This window comes from Heterocephalus glaber, unplaced genomic scaffold (assembly GCF_053883595.1).
Source record: "Heterocephalus glaber isolate CG9 unplaced genomic scaffold, H.glaber_assembly_v1.0 deba00001429, whole genome shotgun sequence".
NCBI lineage: Eukaryota > Metazoa > Chordata > Mammalia > Rodentia > Bathyergidae > Heterocephalus > Heterocephalus glaber.
In genome coordinates, this window is record NW_028258294.1 from 16,724,745 (window position 1) to 16,750,820 (window position 26,076).

Genomic DNA, 26,076 nt, shown 5'->3' on the forward strand with positions numbered 1-26,076 from the left:
GAATTCCTGCTGTTTATCAATTGTCTACTGCAGATTTATATTCTGGGTCAAAATCATATGGTATTTCCAATCTTGTCCTTTTACGTTTCTAAGAGTATTCACATTGTTTTAGAAGTGATTTTGTTACTGATTGTTTTCTTATTTTTGAAAAATCTCCTGAAACAGCTTGGAAGAGAATTATGATTGCCTTTTGCTTATTTGAGAAGAAAATATGTTAATGTTAACACTTTATCCTGCTTTAGAGGAGACTCATCAGTAGCAATCTTTTTTATACATGTAATTCCTCAGCTGTTTCTTCCTGTCTGGAATGGCAGAAAGAAACTATTATCAGAAAGAAAATCTCCATATTAGATCTCTGGTCATATGCATGGTTTTCAAGAATGGAACAAATATCCCCTGTCTTCTGGTTCATCCTCAGTACTATGGAGACCACAAGTCGTAGATGAAGAACTCAAAACCGCCTCCTCTCTGCTCCTTTTCCCCGTAAAACAAGCTCTTTCCTATTTTTATCCTTGTTTTCCCCCATCTTCAATTTTCCCCATCAGTAGTATTAAAGGAAAAGTCAGGTTATTCAGGTCACAAGTCATCCTTCAGCATTCTGAGTGAGGCACCTTAAGCCAAGCTCCCAATATACCTATTTCAGGGTTATACTGACCTTAAACCCTAACACCAGGAGTCAGGGTGGTAACAGAAGTTGTCCTTCCCTGTCTTACCTGTTTCCCTCAAAAGGGAAGGGGTAGATGAGGGGAAAAAAATCCATCCTGTCACTCATCTCCATTTGCCATTCTTGATCATCACAGTCAGTCCCCTAATCTCTGCATGAGTTGAACCCAGAAGTCTATCATAAAATCAGATTTTAAAAATTTATAATTTTTTTTGGTACCAGGGATCGAACTCGGGACCTTGTGTTTGTGAGGCAGGCGGTGGAACCACTGAGCTAAATCCCTGGCCCTAAAAATTTATAATTTTAATAGTGTCAGTTATTACACTTTCAAAAACAGACATTCTTTCTTCAGATAAAGACTGTCCTCAAGCGCACCAAGAAGCCTACCATTTCAATGAGAGGGAAAGCAAGGACGTTAGATATGTAAGCAATGGAATTAATGGGTGGTGTTTTTCTTTTCATCTCCTCAACACAGGCCCTGACAGTAGGCTAGCTCCTCCTGGCATTGCCATCTAGCTAAGCTTCTGCCTTCCTCGCCGTCTCAAAGCTGTGTCCTCTACTTCCTTTTCTAAGGCTGCCCCTCCATCTGGATGTCCACCAGGAACTATTCTAGATCACTTGTTCTCACACTGTAGATCATCAATCATATGGAAGGCATGTGTAAAGCACAGATGCTGGGCCACACCTGCAGAGGTTTTGATTCTGTAGGTGGAGGTGGAGTCCAAGAATTTAAGACGCTAACTCTTCCCAGGTGATACTAATGGTGTTTTTCTTTAGATCCCCTGTATTTCATTCATTAATTTAGTCAAAAAATATTTATTGACTATGCACTGTTATGCCTGACAGTGCATTTTTTATAGCATTCTCTGTCCATAGAGTAGTCTCCTAGGAACTGCCAGTGACAAATTTAGGTGCTTAAACACTGGAATGGCTCCATACAATATATTCTTCTTCTATTAATTTGATCAGCACTTTCTTCATGACAGTACCAAGAGAAATCTTTTACCAATCCAGGTTTAATTATTCCAAAATCTAAATTAGTGGAGTGATGATTAATGAGCTTTTCTTTTCTATTAGTATATGTATTTTTGATATATAATAATTATATTCATCTTAGTACATACACATATCACATCTTAATTTTATTTTCTTTTATTGCTCTCTAAAATAGATTCTTGTAGCTGTACAGGAAACTGATTAAGCCTGACTTTGGAACGTTTGTTATATCCTGTTTTACATTTTTCTTAAGCTATACAAGGCACTTTGGGAATAACTGGACATTTGATAACTTTTTAAATCATATTTTTATTTTTTAAAGTTTTAGTTGTGTTAGAAAATTTCTTTATCAGTGATAAATCTTGAAACGTTTATGGATAATGTGTCAAGATACTTAAAATTTACTATAAAACTTTTAGAAATAACACATATATACATACACACATATAGAATATATATATACTGAAGAGAGAGAAAACAACAAATATGACAAAATGCTAACATTTGGTAAATCCAGATAGAGCTTTCAAAATACATTGTGTAGGGCCGGGGATTTAGCTCAGTGGTTCCGGTGACTGCCTTGCAAAATACATTGTGTTACCTTTTTTTAACTTTTCTTGTATGTATCAAAATTTTCACAATAAAAAAGTTTGGGAAAAAAGTAGGTCTAGAAAAACTCACAGTAATTCATCAAATATTCGTCTGTACCAGTAAGATTTTCACAATACCATAAATGTTCTACTTGACAACATAATATACCAGTTCAGAGAGCTTTCCAGACCTTTGAAGCTTTCTTTGAAAGATTATGAAGAACTCAAAAGGTGAAGTATATTGCAGCATTAGGAGAAACTGAGACCACTACTTTTATTTACCTAGTAAACTAAAGTTTAAACTTAGTAATACATACATATTTTAAAGTTTAATAAACTAGCAGCTAGAGAAAAAAAGAGGAAGTGTAAAAATAAGAATTGCACCCTTTCTGGAAAAATAATTTTATCATTATATACACGATTTTGTAAAATTTTCTAATGCTATTATCAGATAAAATCCACATGGAGAGAATGTAATTTAATGTACACTTAAAAGGCTAATATACATTTTGTTTCTCATAAAGGAAGTTGCCATTGTGACTACTGGTTGCAGATGCTCTTTCAGATTTATTCTTTTTTTTCATCTGAAATGCTCAAACCACCAAAACTGTGAGTCTGTTCTTTTTCAATTATCCTTATCACATTCAGTAGTATCCTTACTGTGACTGACTTATGACTTCTCTTTGCTGGGTGTGGAGCCATTTATCTGAGTTAGTTTCCCAAGCTCCATCTGGTCTTGTTACTTTCCTCATCACATCTTTCACTGCCTTTGCCGGGGACTGTTGCAGTGCATTGGATGGCAGCAGGTCTAGTTCGGCTGTACTCAGGCCCTGGAATATCTGTAATGAGCTCCACTCCTTTCACATTCTGCTGAGCTCAAGCAAAAAGTACCGAAGACCTCCACACCAAAGGGAAGAAGCCTTCCACTGCTTCCTTAAATCTTCCCCAGCACCTCTACCACAGAAGCAAAGGAACTTTTTTTTTTTTTTTGAAAATAGAAAACACAAATGCATTCAAGCCTGGCATGGTGATACATGCCAGTAATCCCAGAACTCTTAGAGGAGGAGGCAGAATTTCAAATTTCAGTCCAGTTTGAGCAATTTAGCAATTAGTGAGACCTTATCTAAAACTAAAACAGAAAAAAGGCTGCAGATGTAGCGCAGTACAAAGGCACTGAGTTCAATTTCAAGTACTGAAAAAAATTATAAATTTGTACAATTAAGTGTCCTAACAGAGATATTCCCTGTGGTGTGATATTGGAGTTAAGTAGTTCTATTTATCCTGGGGCAAGTTGCTTGGGTGTTTTTGATTTGTTTGTCTGACCTTTGGTGCCATAGTATCTCATCCTCATTATAAAATTCCTGCCTCCAGAGTTAGTAGCAGGATTAGTAGGCCTCTTGAAATCATAGACAGTGTTGTATAGATGTTCAGCAAATGCTTGCCTCCATTCTGCGTGCTTTGGAATCTGGCAGAGGCCATGCCCAAGAGGGTTTCAGGGATAGATAAGGATGTAATACTTTCTTTTGAAATGTAGCTGAAAGGCTTTAGGTATACATGGGTAAAGTATCATGATTGATTCTATTAGTATGGAGATTCCTTACCCTGTCTTTAAATCTTACAGGTACAGAAATATCTCAGGTCTGGAGTTAAAAATGACCATGAGAAATAATGAACATTATTTTGTCGTTAGTTTAGAACAGTGCCTGACACTCTGCAAGCACCTAATATATGATAGTCAGCAGGGGTGGAGGCAAATGCTTGTAATCCCAGCACTCACAACTTTAGGAGGCAGATCTGAGGGTCTCAAATTGGAACCTAACCTTGGAAAGTGAGTGAGTTAGTGAGACCTTATCTCAAATTAAAAAGTAAAAAAGGGCCAAGGATATAACTCAGTGCAAAGGCCCATTACTGCCAAAAAAAAAAAAAGAAAAACCAAACAAACAAAAAAACACGATAGTCTTTATTATTCTGATCTCTAATCATTGAAGCCTAAAGCCTAAAAGGTATATCACCCTAAATACAAAGGTAACTAGTGACTTTTGATTAATGTTGCTACTATAACTCATGAGATTGAAGCTTTAATTAGGGCAGGATTGAGATAAGCTTTTGCTTATCTTTATATTTCTAGTGTCTACAGCAGCATAGGCCTATAGTAGATATCTACAAATAAGCATTAAACACATTTGTTTTTTACAATAAGTTTTTTAGCTAGATAGACCTGCACTAAAATCCCATCTCCAGGACCGGCAGCTATGTATACTTAGGTGAGTAGGCCATTTTGAGTCTAACTTCCCATATGTTCAAAACAGGGTTGGGCTTGAGGGTATAGCTCAGTGGTATAGCACATGCCTAGTATGCCCGAGGCCCTGGTTCCATCCCCAGCATGAAAGAAGAAAGGTGGGGGAATTAATCAAGTGATATATGTAAGAACTCTGAGTATCAGGCCCAGTACATAGAGAGGATCCTTTGCTTTTTAGTCTTTTATTCTGTTTTTCCTGGCAGATAGCAAGCATTATGATTTGCCACAAGGGGGCAACACTATATGGACATCAAAAGCAATGCTTAGAAAAAAAGTCTTTCCAAAATTAGACCATTTAGGGGCTGGAGATTTAGCTCAGTGGTTCTGCCACCTGCCTCACAAACCCAAGGTTCTGAGTTCAACCCCTGGTACCAAAAAGAAAAATAAAAATATTAGATCACTTAATACTGTTCTCCCCACCCTACCCCTTTTTCTATCCTCTCTTTATAATTGTACTTAGTTGGTTATGTTTTCATGCTTAAATTTCTGTTCTTCTTTTCCTTGATCTGATTCTTCAGAAATTAGTCATGATAAAACAAATCTCAGATTTGGGAAGGACTTTGGAAATTGTGCTGTCTCTCAGAACACACTCACCTTCAGCAGTTCCTCCTGCTAGGCTAGCTGGGCCATGGCCCCTCTGTAAACCCACCCACACCCCAAGGGTCATGCTGCACTTTTCCCATGAACAGCCCCTTTTCCTTACACTAATGAGCCTTAATTTCAGCAGGCAGAACTAAAGCTCTCTATATTGCTTCTAAAAAGGATAACATTTCTATATAGGCTCAAATCTTATGAGATTCATTCAATTCTTCATCCATGAAATCACACAGTATATTTTCTTCCTTTCTTTAATCTGCCTTGTGTTCATCTCTTCCCCATTTTCATTTGTACCTACCTCAGTGAAGCTCCCTTTTCTCAGCTCCCAACCACTCACTGGGAGCTTTAAACAATGCTTTTCAGTCCATTTATTGAACAATGAGCACTTGAAATTCTTAGATTCATACAATGTAGTCTATGTTGTGTGCTTTTCCTATGAAAGACTACCATTTCTTACCCCTAAAGTTTTCTTCAATCCAGGCTACATTTAGCATTTGTCTGTGTTTCATGACAGCTGTCCAAAAGAAGGAGGAAGAGTTAGAGAGGGGCTTTGCTCTTTGTGATAGCAATTTTTATCTGAAAAAGACAACATTACTAAGTCATATAGGCTGCTGTCATTAGTGACATGCATACTTGTCCATGGTGTACAGCAACCAATCTTAGGAGAAATAGTGGTGTTAGGAGAGCCATGAAGGGAGAAAATAATAATGACATTGCTTTTAACAAGACAGATTAAGCAATACCTACCATCTAAGAGCTTAATTTGAACTTCCTTTTTCTGCTGATAGAAACGTATCTTTAAAACTTTATAGATTCAAAAATTTATACAGGTTTAAGTGGTCTTAAAAATATATCTCATTCTTATCCAGGCATGGTGACATGCACCTATAATCCCAACACTCAGGAGGTTGAGGCAAGAGGATAACGAGTTTGAGACCAGTCTGGACTATATATGAAGATCTTGTCCCAGTGTGTCTGTGTGTGTGTGTGTGTGTGTGTGTGTGTGATTCTTTTGTCTTCTTTGTTTCACTCATAAATGACTGGATGATCTAAGTAAAAAAAAGTATCACATGGCTTCATTTATTTGAGGTGCCTTAACTGTCAAATTTATAGAGACAGAAAGTAGAATGGTGTTACTAGGAGTTGGGAAGAGGAGGCAATGGGGAGTCGCTGTAGAATGGGTACAGAGTTCCAACCAGGGAAGATAACAACGTTCTGGAAATGAATGGTGGGGATGGGTGCACAGCAATGTGAATGTACTTAAAGGCAATTAATTATTTACTTCAATATGGTTAAGAAGGTAAATTTTATGTTACATATATTTAACCACAATACAAATGTTTTAAAAACAATATTGTTTTCCTAGACATGATGTAAGATTGAACTAGAATGAGGTAAAGCCTACTGTTAAGGAACACTTTTTGAGAACAATAATGCAGAGGGAGAAATGCAAACAGTGACGGTGACCCTGTCTTTTCAGTCTAGGAAGGCGGCAGAGTCTACACATATAATTTCTCTCTGCTTAGTCATCTCTTACCAAGCTGAATTTAGCCTCAGAATGTCCAAGTCTGGAAATCTAAGTCTATCTAACTGAAAAATAAAAATAACCCTTTTTGAGTACATATTACATGACAGTAACACTCATTTAGTACATATTAAGTGGCAGATTTGATCTGGGTCACGAAAAATGCCTTGGGTAGATTTACAAATACCATAAATTAGTTTATTATCCTGTTCTACCTCTTTGCTCTTCAATATAAACAAAGCTTCACACATCCCAACTCAGAATTAAGAAAACAAACAGAGACATCTCTCTGTGCCAATAGCCATGCCAGGGAATGTGTCAGCCAATAATATCGCTGAAGCCATTATGCCACTGACAGTGCCACGTATTGACAATTGGAAATTTATGGAAAGGCTGCGTTTCAGTGCATTAAAATGTCCTATGAGAACAAACTTGCAGGTATAGTCAATCTTTTATTTACAAACCCTTTTCTCTTGGAATCTGGTTCATTTACTGTGGTGAAAGACTAACACATGAAAACCACAGTTCAAAACTGACAGTAAATCTACCTCAAAGCAAAATCATTTCTGGTGTCTCTTGTAGCTGGGTTAAGGTAGCATAAAAGAAAGCTTGACTAGCAGGTATAATTAAAGTATGAATCATGGAATAAGTCATGGGTAACTCTGAAAACACCTAAAAAAAAAAAAAGTCCATTTATAATATACCAAGCTTTCCACACTAAGGGTGAAGGGTAGGAGGGAAAAATCCCAATTCTATGTAAATGCAAGGATGGGCCTGAATGGAAACATACTGATAAGAGCACGAATGCATTATTGGTACAAGCATCTGTGTGAGGCTCAGGAATATAGCATATTCTGCCTCAGGTTATGCAAGAGAACTCATTCTTTATATTTTTTTTCAGAGAACATTTTAAGGTCAGATACTTTGCTTTGCTCTATATAAGCCACTACTCCACCCAGATCCTATACAGCAGGCATAAAGCATGGAATTACATATATGGATGAGTAAATAATAACCCATATCTTAGAATCTAAAATAAATCTGCCCTAGCCTGTAAAACTTTTACTGAAAAATGACGCTCGATGCATGAAATGCCACTAATTAAAGACTGTTGATGCATTTTTAAAGACTTAATCACAAGATTTCGATTTAATAAAAAACAACAAAGGATTGTTATATTTATCCTGTTTCATAGCTCTGCATCTGGTACTCAATTTAGTCACTTGGAACAACAACATGGCAAAAGTTGAAAGGAAAAACTATTTGTTTGGCTTGACTGGATTTTTGTCTTTCAGTCTGTATAATGAATAGATACAAAACCACCTGAAGTGAAAAACAGTCCACTGTTGTTTGCATCATTCCATTTGCTGACAGATTACATTACTGCCTCCCCCTTTCCCCCTAAATGAGGCATATTTAATTGATAAGACACTAGTTCCACACTTTGAGTTACAATAACTAAAATTGCAATTGGCCATTTTACAAATATGTTGAGGATTAATGATCTAAGTTTTGAAAATCTTTTTTTTTCTGTCCCAGAAGAATTTAAATCAAGCCATCATACAGTTTACAAGATCTTATCTGTTTTAGTTTAAGGCTTATGTGTTATTTTCAGGGTTTATGTATACTTTAAAAATTGAAACTAAAAGTCTTGATAGTCCCTGAAACTTAATTGGGAAAAATGTAAAGCACTTTAATGGATTTTTTCCCATGATCTGTATGAGTTTTTAAGCAGATGGTTCAAATGGATAAAGCAATGAAAACGCAAAAATTAAAAGCAGATCATGAAGAAAAGTAACTAACTTCTCAGAAATCCCACATATGAGGGCTGAACAAAATGTAAAGCAACATTCTCTCATGCTGTCAAGGTTTCAAGAGAAACCAAATTTATCAGGTAATCAATCCTCTACTGGAGGGGTAACTGTCTCTTGGTAGAAATGAACTATTCATTTGAAATTCTTGCCCATTTCAACAATTTGAAAATCTCTAGGCTCATAGCACAATCCCATTTAGGTGCCAATTGGAGAAAATAATACTGTAATGCAGATAGTTATTCTGAGAAGTGGAAGCACCAAAGTCCAAGGTGTTTAGTTGGGGAGTCAGGAATGACAACATCTTCCCATCTTCCAAGTAACTGAGGAAAAATACCAGTACATCCCCAGGGTCGGTCAATGAAATCGAGAGGTGGGAAAGAGACAAAACAGCTTTCCAACCTTGAATTTACATTCACCGGGGAAATGTGAAGTAAAATCCAAAACCAATGCTAGAAAGTAGTATTTTCCAAACAGGCTTCAAAATAGGGAAAGTTAACGTAGGTTTCTCTCTGAGGCGATTCCAGGGCGTGCGTGGAGGAGAAAGGCGGTCGGGAACGTAGGCTAGGCGTTTGGGCTCTTTTCCGGGGAGGGGGACCCTGAAGTATGCCTGTTGCCCATCTGGGACGGACGCCCAGGAGCGGACAGGGTTAACGCCGCGGGCGAAGGTAGAGCAGCCGGGCCACAGCCGGGCGCGGGAGAGTGCGGCGAGTGGGCGGGGCGGGGGGCGGGGGGCGGAGGGCGGAGGTGGGCGGAAGACGGGGTGGGAGTCCGCGCGGCCGGAGGAGGGTCTCGGCGCTCGGGCTGCGTCCGCGCAGGGGAAGGGCTCCAGAGCTGCCCGAGCTGCCCAAGCTGCCGCCGGGCGCTGCGGACGCACTGCGCCGCCGACTGTCAGGAGGGCTGGAGGCGCAGCTGCCGGAAGTGGCCGTGCACTGCGAGAGCCCCTCCGCACCTCGGGCCGGGGCCCGCAGCTAGTCCCTTCGGCGCTCGGAGTGACGATGCGCACCCATGACAACGACCTGAGCAGACCCGCGCCCCGGCCGGCCGCCCTTGCCCTCGCTCGCCTCGCCGCCGGGGACGAAGCCTGAGCCGGAGCAGGCGGCGCGGCACGGGGCCCGTTTCCTCCGCCCCGTCCCCGTGCGCCCTCGCTGCGGCTGCTCCTCTCTCCGCGCCCCGTGCTCTGCACCCCCGCCCCGACGCCTGCCCTACTCGCCCGGCCGCGCCTGTCAGCGCCTGTGCCATGGGGCTGCCCACTCTGGAGTTCAGCGATTCCTACTTGGACAGCCCGGATTTCAGGGAGCGACTGCAGTGTCACGAGATTGAGTTGGAGCGAACCAACAAGTTCATCAAAGAGCTCATTAAGGACGGCTCCCTGCTCATTGGGGCTCTGAAGAGTAAGAGGCGCTGGCAGGGAGGGGAGGGGAACGGCGCGCCCCGGTCCGGAGAGTCCCGGCTCCGTACGAGGGGTGGGATGGAGGAGACCAAGCTTCTTTTGTTTGAATGGATTTGGGGACAAAAGCTGAAGAGCTCCCCTGCTGGTGGCCAACAAAGTTTGTTCTTAGGTGTTCTTACTTTCTGAGTCGAGAAAAGGATAAGTTTTCTGCTGTTCCTGGAGTATATCCCGGGGAGGGTCCTTAAGTCATCTTTTGTGTAACGCCGCTGGAAAGATGTTGGAGACCCCCTCCCCTTTCTTTCTGTAAATTCTTTTCGTGCCTAGTGTGAACTAAAAGCCGTCCTTAAAGAAAGTGGGTGGGGATGGAATCAAGAATTTAAGAATAAATTTAAACTAGTTCATGTAATGATAGCTGAAAGATATTACTAATTTTCTACGTACATCAGTGACTCTTATTGGGCAGTCAGAGAGTAGACTTTTTAAAAACTACATTTGCAGTTTTGCCATTTAGTAAGATGATCGAAGACAGTATAACATCGGTGGACTTTAACTCTTTACAAATTTTCTGTTCATCTTAATTTCTGGTTTTCATTATGTATAGTGTTCTTCGAGTTACTGAGAGTGAGAGCTCAGTGGCTAAAGGCCAGCTGGAATTTCTGATAAATGACACTGCCTTCCACTCCCACCCCCACCCCCCACCCCCAGACGAGATTTTCTTTCCTTCTTTCATCCTCTGGAACTTTAATTTCAATTACTAAGGCTTAAGAGAGTACAGTATCTGAAACTCAGTTCTCCTACAGAGAATTGAATGACTGAATGATAACGCCTAACTTGTTACCTTTCCCAGGACAGATTTGCATTTTAATAAAAGCTTCTTCGTGCTTTAGTTTCTGAAGTGAAACCATGGAATCTCAGGCCTCCGCCTGTTGGATGGATGAGATATTTTCACAAAGTGGATAGATAGGCCTTTAGGTGATCCAGTAAGCCCTATGACATGTACATGGGCAGCATCTTTGTGTAGGTCAAGTTCGAAGTCAGCCACGTGATTTAGATGTGTGTGTGTGTGTGTGTGTGTGTGTGTGTGTGTGTGGGAATATGAAGCTGAGACAGTTTAGCATCTCATCTGTATTTTGAAGCTGGAACTTAGATGTCTTGAGGTTAATGATTTCCAAAATCCTGTTTTGTTTTAATCAACCCAATGCTAAAATATTTATGTGTCACTGGTGTTACTTAACAAAAGTAAATGTTTTATGCCCATACTGTATTAATTTCTGAATTTGAGGCTACTATGATAATAGTATTTACTGTAATTGGTGAGGAATAAAGTTTACCTGCAGTACAGTATTTTCTACCCTGCCTATACGAAGATAGGAATTCTCCACCCTTCTGTCTTGAAAATCCTGGTTGAGGTCTAAGGGCTAACCTCTTTGGTGAGCACAGTGCCTCTTCGAGAGAAATACTTCCCTATCTTGGAGTGCTGAATGCCAACCTCACTCTTACTGGAGCTGCCAGATGTTCTACATTTTCCCCTCCACTCTGCATGAAATGAACTTTGGTGTTTCAGAAGTTGAAAATCTGACATATGCATTATTTTATGATATTGTAAACTTCCTTGTGATTCTTGGGTCTAGCCTTGTAAAAAATCAAGTGGTTCCCATCCTTAATAAGTGTTTTCTTCCACTGCTATGTGAAGAAAGACATCTTGAGAGTATAAGCTCTTTGAAGATGTAGACCTTGCCTCATTAATTTGGTCTTATCTTAAATATACAACTTGCTGTCTTTCTAAGAGTCTCAGTTTTGTGATCAAACTGTATTACTTTAACAAACATTTGATTATTATTTTTTTCATTGTGGAAAGAAAATGCCTTATTCCTTGTTAAAATAATTTCTAGCATCAGCTGCCAAATGTGAGATTCTAGAGGAAAGAAACTCTTAAAGTCACATTGCTAGCACTGCTTTTTTTCTCCCACCAAACCACCTCTGTCTCTTGGGGAGGATGCTCAGAGGCCGTACTGCTGCTGCTAAATGCATGCTCTCCGAAGATGCTAGCATAGGGTGTGTCTAAGAATTTGAGGCCTGCTTAGTTTTCGTCCCAGTCTGGTCCAAGGCAGCCCTCTTTCTCCTCGTCCTGTCCCTCCTTTCTGACTGAAGAGGCCTGAAGAGGACTTTGCCTTGTCTAACTTTGTACAGCTATTTCCATAGGTGTATCCATTATCGATTTCAGGGTTTTTTTTTAGCAGCTTGTTGTTTAATAATAATAGTTGATGTTTAATAATTAATGATTTCCTAATATAACCTCATTTAGCTGGCATCCTGTATTATTTATATCCTTGTTAATTACTTTTTCTGGTGAGAGTTTTGGCATGCCTTCTCTCGATCAGTACATACATGACTGTTCCAATAGAACCACATGCACCTTGGTCTATGATTAAGAATTTAAGTTTCTTTAGTTGACTATTTGGCAGGGGTCTTATAAATTGATCTAGATGATTTGAATTAAACTACAGGATTTCATTTTTAAATAAAGTATGTAAGATACTTAACATTTTAAAACTGAGTTATTTTACATTCCATGTTTGCATCTGCTCTGAGACAAAGGATAGTTGTTTAGTGTATTAACCTAGACTTCAGCTTAAATTCTGGTGCTGTCCAAGTGCTGTGTGTTGGTTGGAAGTAAATTAATCTGAGTACCACCTTTCACATAAAATGAGGAAAACATGTGCAAAAACTTTACCACTGAGATTATTTGTTCATTTTGTTAAATGACATGTGATATTTGGCAAGTGGTGATAATTTGAGAAATGTTCTCGATACCAGTAAATCAAGTTTAGTTTATACTATATGACTCAAAATCTCCACCTTCATCTTCAAATGTTATTCTGTGAACATTATTTCTTTATCAGGTTTTAGCCTTAAAATTTGAACTATGGAATCATGTTATTTTTTTTTTATTAACTTTCACTTTTTAAGGATCATATCCAAAGAAGTATTTAGAAATAACTGTCTTCATTTTTCCTTATACTTTTGAGATTAAAGAATCATTTGTAAGAACAGAGTTTATTCTTGTAAATGTGCACAGCTCCGCTCTAAGAAAAAGGAAAGAAAGAAAAAAGAATAGAATTGAAAATTTCTAAAAGATTTTAAGTGTTCTAATTATAAATTAGATAAATACATGGATTATGCATATATATTGGCATGATTTAACCAGTCCATGATATATGCATAAATCAAAACATAATGTTGTACATCATAAATATGTACAGTGTTTATGTATAAATTAAACTGAATCAGTTAAAAATATTCAGCTTCTGTATCTGTGGACTCAACCAACCTTATACATTATTGAAAATATTCAGAAAACGTGACAAAAAATATTGACTATATATGTAGACTTTTTTCTTGTCATTTCCCCTAAGTGATACGGCATAACACCTATTTACATATCATTTCCATTGTACTCGGTATTGTAATTAATCTAGAGATGATTTAGAGTGGAGGATATTATATGCAAATATTAGGATCTTTATATAAGAATCTTTGGATTTGGGAGGCATGTGGACAGAATGGACTGGCTGAGGAGTGCATTATCAACATTCTTTTCTCTATCCTGCCCTGCTGCATCTTGGCTGTCATTCCTTATCATGATTTTCCTCTCATTGCCGGAAGCTGGAGCTGGCCAAGTTTTGGTCTGCATTTAAAATAGCTTCTCAGATGTGTTGTGTACATCTAACAACTACACACAATGAACATAATTATTATATGTCACAAACATGAACTAATAAAAAATTGAAATGAAAATGCAGAAAGGAAATATAGAGACCAGGAAGGGAGGGAAGAGGGAAGGAGAATAGAAAGAATTAAGATATGTTAAATACGCTTACCAACACCCTAAGATGAATGTAAACATTATATACTTTAAACATCGATTAATAAATGATTTTGTTCCTATTTTTCCATTTTCTCATATTAATCCCATTCCCTTCTATCCTTTCCCCTAGTCCTCCCACTTCCTTCCCCTTTGCCTCTTTTCTTCCTATTTCGCATTACCTATTACATTTTTGTCCTTATTTATACTTTCAGTTTCTCACACCAGAGAAACTATTCGGTATTTACACATGTGTATCCTATTTATTTCACTTAAGAGTATTGCCACAATGTGCATCCACTTAGCTATAAATGTCTCTAATTTCTCATTTTTTATGGCTGAGTAGTGCTCCATTTTATAAAAAAACCACATTTTCTTTATCCAGTCTCCAGTTGATGGGCATTTGGGCTGTTTCCAAGTTTTAGCTATCACAAACTGTGCTGCTATGAACATGGGCACACATACATCACTGTGGTATGATTCTTTTAATTCTTTGGGGAAGATCCCCAGCAGTGGAATAGCAGGGTCAAATGGGACTTCCAGTCCTAGTTTTTTGAACTACCTCCATACTGATTTCCACAGTGCTTGCACCAGTCTACACTCCCACCAGCAGTGGAGCAGGGTTCCTCTTTCTCCACAGCCCTGCCAGCATTTGTTATTGGTTGATTTCATGATAGCAGCCATTCTTTCTGGAGTGAGGTGGAATCTCAGCATTGTTTTCATTTGCATCTCTCGAATGACAGGGATGCTGAACATTTTTTCATGTATTTATTTGCTATTTCTACTTCTTTGTCTGAGAAATGTCTGTTCATTTCAGATGCCCATTTTCAGGTTGGGTCTTTAAATTTGGGAGGTCTGATCTTTTTAAGTTCTTTATAGATTCGAGATAGTAGACCTTTGTCTGAGGAAGAGCAGGAGAAGATTTTTTCCCACATTGTGGGTTGTCTCTTCACACCGCTGGTGGTTTCTCTTGCTGTGCAGAAGCTTTTTAATAAGAAGAGATCCCACTTGTTGATTGTTTGTGCTAGTTCATGGGCAACTGAGGTTTCGTTCATAAAATCTTTTCCTACGCCAATGTCTTCAAGAGTTCTACCTAACCTCTGTTCCAACTGGTTCAGAGTTTCTATTTTAATATTTAGATCTTTAATCCATTTTGATTTTAGTTTAGTGCATGGCAAGAGATATAGGTCTAGTTTTAATCTTTGGCAAGTTGAAGCCCAATGTTTCCAGCACCATTTATTAAAGAGGCTATCTTTCCTCCAGTGAGGGTGTTTGGCTCCTTTATCGAAGATGAGATGGCTGAGTGTAGGGAATGGGATTAATATGAGAAAATGGAAAAATAGGAACAAAATCTTTGCAAATAGGGAGGAATGGAGGGGTTGAAGGGAAGGCTGGGCAAGGATGAAAAATAAGAACCAAGAGAGATTATGTAAAGGTGCAAATTTCCAATGATGAATCTCATTATATTGTATACCTAAAATGTACCAATGATTAGAATGAATAATCGATAATGCAAAATAGGAAGAAAAGGCCCAAAGGTCTAGGGGTAGTGGGAAGGGCAGGGGAAAGGAAAGAAGGGAAAGAGAAAATGCTGAGAAATGGAAAAAATGGAAATAAAATCTTTGTAAATAGGGAAGGGTGGGCTCGGAATGGGGAAAAAATAAGAACAAAGATGCATTATGTAAAGGTACAATTCCCAATGAGAAATGTAATTGTGTTGTATACCTAAAATGTACCAATAAAAGAATTTAACAAAAAAAAGTAAAAGAAACAAAAGAAACAGTTTCTCAAGTAGGCATAGTGGCTCTGCATGCTGGTAGTCCCAGCACTCTGGGAAGCTGAGGCAGGAGGGTAGGAAGCTCCAGCTCAGCCTTACCAACTTAATGACATCCTGTCTCAAAATAAATACAAGAGGACTGGGGATATAGCTCAGTGTGAAACCCTTCAATTCAGTCGCCATAACTCCCCCCTCAACCCCATCCAAAGAAGAGTTTCTCATGCCTATATATTTATGATGCTTTTAAAGGGAAAAAAGTTAAAGGGCTGTAATATAGATTTAATTATTTATTGTGATCATATATTACCATGAAACTATAGTTGTGTTTAGCATTCATACTATTGTAAAAACAAATCAGTTTGCTAATTAAATGTAAACAATATTGAAAAAGTAGTAGAAAACTTATTAATGCCTTTAATTAGTCTAATGGATGATATTTTGTTGAAGCTCATTTTCCTCTCACATAGAGATTACTGATAATACCCTGTGTGTCGAGTTCATTTTCTCACTTCTTTTCCCAAGGAAAACTATTTCTTCCAAATCTCTTTGCTCCGATGAGAGCGTTACAGGCTTTACTTTTGTTCATATTGCTTCCCTTCATGAGACAGAAGTTTCTGGCATTAGTGACCCATGGCATGAAAGAGGAGGGCATTTGTTTGAATGGCCAGTTGTTCCTAAGTTGATGTGGAATATGCAGTTAGTGAGAAGTTAGCAAGAGACAAGCACAGTTTCCTAAAGGTGTCTACCCTCAGGGGCCACAAGAACTCAGGTTAAAGTTGGCTACTGTAGTGCATTGCTATCTGGGGAGTAGGTAAGTGTTCCTAGTAAGAGAACACCCCACAGTGCAAATAACCACATTGAAGTGTCTTAGAAGGGGTGAAGTGCCTAGGTCTTCCATCTTATGTGTTTTACAGCCTCTCCTTCACCTGTTCAACTTGACTTTTTACTTTAAGCCAGTCTCTGTGTTCAGGGCCCACTTGACTATGAGAATTTTTTAGTGGCATGAGGAAAAAATTAGATAAAAAAGGGAGAAAAGAGAAAAATTTAAGATGTATGGAAGACCTTCCAGAGTTTTCTACTATTTTCTTGGTTGTCTTTCAGTGTCTAGTGTGCACTATTATTTTCTGCTATTTCTGGTATTTAAATTTGCACCTAGGTTTCATTTAGTTTAAGTGGATCCCTGTGTGGGTTCTTGTTTATTCTATGAGAGTTACTTCACTGTTCCTTATTCCACAGAAGTTGTTTGTTTGGGCAGCGTAATCAAAGGTGTGTAAGTGTAATTACTTCAACCATTCATTTGGTTCTTATAGTCATTAGAATTTGAGTTAAATGAGCAGAAGTAACTGCATCTTTTAGATGAACTGTAATTAATTGTAGAAACTGGTAGATTGGGAGTGTGGTGCTTTAGGATTCTGTGTTGGTGACATGTTACAAGAGTAAAAGCAGTTATACTTGTGTTAATTTTAATGGGAGCCTTGGGTGCTCATCATAGTGGAATTAAATTGGGCTGGCTGATTACTTCAAACTACCTCTTTTCATCCTCCACATGAGCTTAATGGGTCCCCTCTAATGGTATCTTTATTTCTTCTGATTTCCTTTTTAGTAAGTAGTAATTGGAGGGCTCTTTGGGGTTAGAAGGTCAAAAATGGGTCTCTGTGGGAATAGAAAATGTTTCTTATCTAGTGGAGGACACAGCTTAGTGATAACTGCCTTGTAAACTGCCTCCCATTACAGTTATCATCAAGGCAACTTGAGTGCAGAATACTCCCATAACCACTAGACTTTAAGTGACTGAACAGCTACTTTAACAAACACCTTTTCAATTATTAACATTTCTTACAATGTATTTTTAATTGTATTGATGATGCTTAAGATTATATGAGAAAATAACATATTTAGTATTTGGTGTCAAGTGAAAGCCTACTAAAGTTATATATACACACACACACACTATTAAAGTAATATGCACACTATATATGTGGGGAGTGGTAAATCTTTCTAGATTTATAAACAAATATTAGGTTTAAAAATACAGTATTAATTGGAATTGAATAAACAATATGCAATAACAAAATGCTTAAAATAAGCAGATCAGAATGAATGAAGGAAAGGGGGTTATGTAATGTAGAATCTCTTGCATGAATGTTGTTCCTTGCCAGACCCATGATTTCCACCTCTTCTGACCCCAGCCATCCCTGCTGTCTGGATGGAGATTTCTGCTCATTTTAGCCTTTTAGACTGGTGCCAGTGTCCTTGTCTCCCCATCCGCCACCCACTAGCATCAGCTTGCAACTCTGCCAGTGTCCTCAGTCTTGCTGAGCACCTGGCTATTTGGGTCATGGAACCTATGTCGTATCTTTTGCAGCTGCCATATTTTGAGTTATAATGGCTGATTCTGTACATGCGTAACACCTTACATAATATTTGCTCATCTTAATGGCCCTTGGAGAAAGGCAAAGGTGTAGGCAGGATGATAATAGAAGAGCAAATGGAAATGTAATAATTTTAACAGTTTTGTTTTTTGCCACGTGAATTTAAACATTAGTCTGAATATTTCTGGTAATGGGGATCTTTCTCTCAGGCTAACTTCAAATTGAAATATTTGGTTAATCACAGTGGTCTAATATTAATATCCGTAATATCCTGATTTCATTACCAAGAATTCAGTTGTAATACTGAAGAAAGAGATGCAGACATATACAGCACAGTGTGTAGGAAATATGATTTGCTTCAGAGAAAGTAATATGTGGAATCCTAAAGTATCTCATAGCACCAATAGTGCTAATAATCCGCGATTTTTTCCAACCCTTTTCTTTTTACAGAGGTGTGAATACATAGAAGAAGAAATGTAAGCCTTAATTTTCTAGAATCTTGAATTTTTATTTGAGATAGATTTTCGGATTATAGTTTTAACATGAAACATGTAAAATAATAAGACTAATAATACTTCTAAGTATATTAATGATTATAGTTTTTTCAGTTGCAAAATTTAAAACTCTGTGGTAAAAGTTTTAAGACAGGCTTTGCTATGTAGTTTAGTCTGGTCTTGAACTCACTACGTAACCCAGGTTTGCTTCGAATTCACGGTGATCCTCCTGCCATATCACCATGAGTGCTGGGATTACAGGCGTGCACTACCTTGCCTGGCTGCCTAATGGTATTTTTAAAATGCTAAAATGTGACATTTTTTAATGTTGTTGCTTATCTGATTTGGCTGATTATCTGGTATGACAGAGTGTGACTTGTGTTTTATGAAGGCCAGCAAAGTATCCTGGGATGGTTCTCAATGTCAGGTGATATGGGGGAAAAAAAAGGAAAAAATGCTGCCTGGACATAACCTTGGTACATTAATAGTACTCTTCCTGAACCTTGGCTTGACTCTGGGGAAAAGTGGGTAGACATAAAATGACATCCTTTCATTTGAAAATTAGACACATTCCTCAGTAGTAGAATGTCTATGATATTTCTCAATTCTAAAAAGCCATACTGCTTGCTAGTTTGTGAAAGACCAACCCAATAGCGTTTCCTTGAGCTTATCCAAATCAAAGACCCAGCTTCACTTTTCTGTAGTACACAGGAAAAATGATGATTTAATTTTGAAAATTGGGATGTGTTTGTGTGTGGATGAGACCAATAAGCCACTAATAGAAATGAGTATTCTGTATAGTGTCTATTGTACTAACGCTTTCCAGATGGGAGCTGTGTACTATACTAGATTGATTTTACTTTGCTGTTGTGAGAATTTTCTCTTCTTTGTTTAATTTTCTTATTCTTTAAAATATCTGAATGAAAAAGATGGCCATAAAAAAGTGAGAGTGGCCAGAAAGGACATGCCTAGCTTGCCTGGGCCATTGAGTGAAGAACTGTCCTGGGCTGCATATACAACATATGATACAGTTAATGCATATAAATAACAAAACTTCCCATTTAAATATATCTTTTTATTATAGCACAGGCGTGTTTAGCCTGTGGGCCACAACCTAGACATGCCTATATGGTTTGCAGACTTAGGGTTTGTGTGCTTCTATGAAAAAGTTACTGTATGACACTCAAGCATCAAAGAACTATGAAATTAACCTTCCAGCTGTTTTAAAGCTGGTTGTAGGAAACTTGAGGACTATAGTTTCTGTTAAAAATGGTCAATTAAATAGATAATGAGTGACTTCACTTTTTTTTTTTGTGGTGCTGGGAATAGAATTGAGCCACCTCATACATGCTAGGCAAGTGCTCTGACACTGACCTGTATCCTGACTCTATTAGAGATGATTTTTTTAAAAGGGGCCTACTGTTTGGAGAAGGTTTGAGAAAATGGTGTCAACATGTGAAGTAAGAAGAAAGGATTTTTAAAGGCAATCTTGACTCTCCATGTGACACTTTCTGAAGTCATTACTTCATCTAGTCTCAGCTCCAACACTGCAGCGTTTTCTCTGCATGTGATGTTGCTGAGCTCCTCTCCTTTATCCTTTTATTTCTTCTGTCCTTCTCATCAGTGTTGGTGATGTGCAAGGATTCTTTCTTAGTTCTTTCACTGTTTGCTTTCCTTACATGATAACATCTGTTCCCATGGTTCTAGCCCTGACCTCATTTTCCTGAGGTCTGGGTGGGATTTTCACCAAGAGAAGTATAACTACCTGGTTGTTCTTTAGGCAACCTCAAATTCAATTTGTCAAAAACGAACCTCTTCTTTCCCCTCCAGTTTATTCTCTTTTGTTCAGTTATATGGTTATCCACCTGGGCTTTTAGTGAGAAATATTTGAGATCTTTTTTTTTCAGTGTTGGGAAGGGAACTTCTTATATGCTAGGCAAGTGCTCTAACACTGAACTACATCCCCAGTCCTTTTTATTTTGAGACAGGGTCTCACTAAGTTATTCAGGTTGGTCTTGAACTCAACAGTTGTCCTTCAGCCTCCAGAGTCTGATTAAAAGTGTGCTTCACCAGGCCAGACTAACTTTTCTCTTTTCTTCACTCGACCAAGATCCTTACATTTGGTTAGCCATGCAATTCCATCTTCTAAACAGCTTAAATTTAATTTTACTTACATTAATGCATTTATACACACACCAACATATACACCTAAACATATATAATCATTTTTTCTTAGCTTAAAACAACAGAAATTTATTCTTTCAAAATTCTTGGGGTTAGAAATCCAAATAAAGGTGTCAGCAGGACCATAATCACCCTGGGGCTCCTAGGGGAGGATCCTGCTATGTGTCTTCTAGCTTCTGGTGGTTGCATGCTATTCAAGACACTGGTTGGTGTACTGAAATATCACTCTTAATGCTGAGTATGTCTTTGCTTGTTAAAAATTGACCTAGTCTTTTGAATATAAGCTTCTAGATCTGAAGAATATTTGTATTCTGTTCACTTCTTAGCACATTGTGGATGCTCAGTAACCTGCTGAACACGAACCAGTTTACATTTTACTAAGAAGAATATGATACAGAGAAGGTTTTGAATGTCTGTGGAGTAAATGTGGAGTGAATGGTGACTACAAATAGGTGTTTTACAATTGCTTTCAGCAAGCTTTATGTGCTGCTGCATTGAACTTGCTGTACTGACTTTTTGGGCTGGGGCCAGCAGACAGCACCAGGATTTAGAATTTCCTCCAGTCATGGCATGACCACTAATTAGTGGCACAGATACAAGTCACCGGCCCCAGACTCTCTTTTCATTAATAATAGGAATAACATTTGCTCTGTATTCCTTCTAGGATTTTTGTATGAGCCAATGAAAGGAATTTATAATAACATATTATTAAAATATGGCCTTATTTTCATTTACTTTGGGCAGTATTTTCCCTAGAAAATATCGAAGTGGAAATGAATCAAATGTTAAAACATGGCTTGTCACCAAAATTGTATCTACTTAGTAGGAAAAAATGTAGGTTGTTTTGTGGCTTTACCTTTAAAAAAAAAAAACCAAACTAGTTTTATATCTTGATTTGGGAACCAAGGGAAACATTAAATTGGCATTTAAGGACTAATGAACAGACCATGTAGATTTTGAGACTTTATGGACATCTCTAACTAATGGTTTAGTTCTGTTGCCTCAAATCTGAGATCTGTACAGATTACTGAGAATGACAGTCACAGTGTACAGTTTTCATAAGGGAAATTGATTCCACAAAATTTAACAAGCCAAACTCTGCAGATAGGAGAATTTCTTCCACATAGGTTTCTGCATTTTGAAGGCAGGTGCTGCCCTAGAATGCTTTCCTAGGGGCCTCTTACATGGGACAAATGTTTTGTAAACATAATTGTTGTATGTTGAATGTGAGATCATCCAGGTGATTATTGGTTAGAAAAGAGAATGAGTTTGCTAGGGGATTGCTGGAGGGCTTGAGGGCAGAGAATTATGGGGAATAGGAAGGTGCTTTAAGAGTTGAAGAAAATTCATTTGACTTAATAAGAAAACTGAATTGAACTGAATTGAGCCTCTTAGCAGATTGATCCTGGGAGTGGAATGCAGTTGACTTGGTGTCAGACTCAGTAGTAGAGGATATTTGGATGGTACCTAAAGATAAATCATTATCATAATCATCACTATTATTTAAAAGATATTTCTTAGTGGATCTGTGACTTTAGCAGGGGCTCTGGCCTAGCTCTTGGGGAAGTAGGGAACAATGGACAGGAAATGTGGACTTTAGGCTTAGCATGCAGAGTGAAACAGGAGCTGAAAAAGATGATCTTCAGAGGATAAAGAAAGAGAATATATATCCTGATTAACCCCGAACAAGGAAAACCAGTAATGACCATTGGTATCCAAGTCAAGTTGAAACTGCTGGGTGCACATGCTTTTCTTTCCAGTTCTGTCTTGATTTCCCAGATTGCTGTAATAGAAATTATAATTCTGTGAATATTCATGGCTGTCTGAGTGTGATGATTTGTGGCACCCATTGGTGAGAGGGAATGAGAGAGGATGGAAAAAGAATGTAGAACCAAGATATTAGTTAAAAGATACTGAATATTTTGAGTTCTTAGGTGATGGGTCTGTCTTGTTTCTTGTTTGAGATTGTATTTTCCACTTCTTTCAAGACGTATGTTAGCTCCAACTAATCCTGGTTCATTCAAATAATCTGAACATTAAATCTAGCGAAAAGAAATGGAGAGGGGTTGCTCCTTAGCTGAGTGTAGCGTTATCTCTCACAATGTGCAAAGCTAATAACATTTCATCTTTAGTCATTAGAATACTTTAAAGTTAAGGAGGATCCTTGAAGGTTTAGCATTAAATAGTAGTCAGCTTAATTTAGTAGAATTAGCCAGAGAATGTTTTTCAATCCTAGTTCTCCCTCTTATGGCTACATGAGTGTAGGCACATCACCTGGATTCTTTTGTGTTTCTTCACTATATAATATAGGAGCAATATTTTCATTGTGCTAAATATTTTACCTATGTAAAAGTGTGGTGATTGATGTTAAATGTTAATTTTGTTTTTCATCTCTAACTAATGTTGAGACTAGGGGGCCAAATTGAACCAGAGTTATAAACACCAGAATGACTGATGTTTGTTTGTTTGTTTATGTATTTATTTATTGATTTATTGTACCAGGGATTGAATTTGGGATCTTGCGCATGCGAGGCAGGTGGCAGCACCACTGACCTAAACCCTCAGCCCAACTGATGTTTATTCAAAATAGAACATAAGGTGGCTTTTTCTGAGCAAAATCTTCACTTTACCTGGGCAAAAGCATCATACTTAATGTTGGTGTAAGAGTATAGCCCATGTATCATTGCTTGGTGGCATGAATGTGACCTGTAATAAGAGTTTACTAGTGCTTCTAGGGAACAGTGAAACTGGCTTTTTAAGGACCTTTCCTCATCTGGGATTTTACTGTTTTGTAAAAAAAATTTTTTCATTACTTTTAAAAAAAATTTTATGTAGTACTGGAGATTGAAACCAAGGCCTCATGCATGCTAGGCAAGTACTTTACCATTGAGCTATGTCCCCAATCCTTTTAATTTTTTAGAATTTAAGACAGTCTCATTAAGTTGCTCATGCTGGGCTTGAACTTGCAATCTTCCTTCCTCAGTTTCCCAAGAGTTGGGATTACAAGTATGTACCACTATACCTGGAACATTTTATTTTAATGATTTAATGATTTACCTGTTTCTTCTTCTAAAATTAGCTCTATTAGAGTGGGCACAACATCTTTGGTGCAACAAGTTGTGTCCAGCTCATGTTTGGAGATGTTGAAGTCTTCAGGTGTGAAGACAAATATCATTGCAAAGAAGCTTCTCGCATATTATGTAAATTTACAAGAATAAGATTGATTATAGCTAGTTTATTCAAGGACTTGATAGTTGCATTAAGGATTTTCTATTCAGCAATGACAGTTTTATATTTTAATTTTTTAAATTAGCATATGTTTGTGATACATAATAGTTAAAATTTGTTTTGGGAAATTTGTATATCTGTATATCTCATATCTTGACCATTTTTGATCCTCTTCCTTTCCACCCTGCCCTTCCCTTCTTTTTCCCAGTTCCTCTTGCCCATCTCCTTTTGTTTGCCTTTTGTTTTCTACCTTCTCTGCTTTCTGTTGCTCTTTAAATTACTGATATTTAACCACTTGTGTATTGTTTATTTCGCTTTAATTTCTTTTTTATTAGTATATTAGCAATACATAAAAATTAAGATTTAAGGGATACTGCCATGAAAATAAAATGGTTCAAATGATTTATATTGTTTCCTATTTGTAGCAAAGCACTGCATGTCTTACTCTCCAGATACCATTTCAGAGTTGATTTTAATTATGTGAGAATGCCTTCTTTTAAAATGCCATTCATTTTTAAAGCTTTATTGAGACATAATTCACTGCTACTAAATTTACCCTTTTAAAAATTTAATGGTTTTTCATGTATTTACAGAGTTGTTCTACCATTATAATTATCTAATTTTAGAATACTTTTCATTATCCCTAAAGAGACCTTAACTTCATTAGCTGTCACTTCCCCTCTTCTCTAGCCACTGGAGATTGTTGCTAATACACTGCCTGTTTATGTAGGTTTGTAAATTCTGGACTTTTCATATGAATGGATTTATGTAATATGTAGGTTTGTGTGATAGTGTTTTTGCACACAGCATGTTTTCAAGGTTCATCCATATTTAAGCATATGTAAGTACTTCACTCTTTTTTATTGCCAAATGTTTTCCAATTATGTGGATATATATACCACATTTTGTTTATTGATTTATCTGTTGATGGACATTTTAGTTATTTCCTTTTCTTTTTTGGAGCTATTATGAATAATGCTTCCATGAACATTTATGTAACCAATTTTTGTGTGGACATGGACTTTCTTAATCTTGAGTATATACCTAGGAATGGAATTGATATGGTAGCTGTGTATTGCAGCTCACTTTTATAGAGACTTAATAAGTTTATAAGCACTTATACTGCATTCTTTATGATGGAAAGCATTTGAGAGGCATGCATATTTATAGTAAAGTTATTACTGCCCATAGTAAATTCAGATATGGCCTTTATATCTGTTGGAGAAAACAGAATTAACTAGTGGGTAAAGAGGAAACATCCCCTCTTCTAATTTTTATCATAGATGGATAGGTATTTTTAAAAAATCTCATATAATGTATACATAGGATGAACAATCTTTATATATGTCCATAAAGTGGCAGGAGGATTGGATAGGAGAAAACAGGAGGAAATGCAAACAACAGAGTGCGATGGGGATTGACAGTAAAATGGGGTTAGGTTCTCTTTGGGGCAATCTAAAATTAGATAATGGTAATGGTTGTACAACTCTAAATATATGAAAAACTACTGAATTTTTAAAAGGATAAATTTTAGACCACAGCAAGAAGTGGGGCCAAAAGAAAATGGAATATTTACTTACGTAAACATTCAGCGTATGTGCACTTGTTTTAGTTCAGACACTATCCTAAATCTCAGCAATACAGACTGGAGGCTCTGTCCTTGGCTTATGTTTACTGAATGCCTGCTGCCAATACTGTATAGTATGTGCATTGTTGTTGCTTGGTGTTGGAAGGTAATAGGCTCCATGCATACCCTTTATTTCCTGTAGATAACCTTCTCTTCTGTGTTCTGTGTTTGTACATATCTTTATGATAGCAGGCAATGTAGCATGGGCATCTCACATGGGAATGTGAATATCCATTCTTCATTCATACAGATCATTCAGGAAATACTTGGGATCACCTTCTACTGTTACAGAACCTGAGTTTATGTGTGTGTGTACACGCCTGTATGCACATTGAGGGGCCTAGTAAGTCATTCTTATTAAACTTTGATTTTCTTACTTTTACAATGGATATAGTAATGCCTTCCTTTTTCATGAAAAATAAGTTCCTTTTTTGTGAGCCTTACCTAGCATAGTACCTGGTACATAAAAATCAGCAAATGGTAGATGTTATAATGATAGTTTAAAAAACAGAACAAATAAAGTAATACCATCATTGAAGATATTCCAAAGGGAAGCCTTTTCTATGCCTATGACAATGAACTTTATTTTGTTTTTAATTTAACCTTCCATGCCCACATGAACATACTTTAAAGATATAAATGCAAAAATAATAG

At 37.6% G+C, this 26,076-nt stretch overlaps 1 protein-coding gene across 2 annotated transcripts in view; it reads left to right on the forward strand.

Annotated features, from left to right (window-relative positions):
* Positions 1-9,230: 9,230 nt before the first annotated feature.
* Arhgap42 (Rho GTPase activating protein 42) overlaps positions 9,231-26,076 on the forward strand; it is a 282,439-nt gene continuing 265,593 nt past the window's right edge. For both annotated transcript variants that reach the window (XM_004870807.3, XM_087212316.1), the window contains exon 1: positions 9,231-9,876. In XM_004870807.3, the coding sequence (XP_004870864.1) occupies positions 9,723-9,876 (154 nt within the window). In that variant the 5' untranslated portion in view covers positions 9,231-9,722. The remainder of the gene's footprint in view (positions 9,877-26,076) is intronic.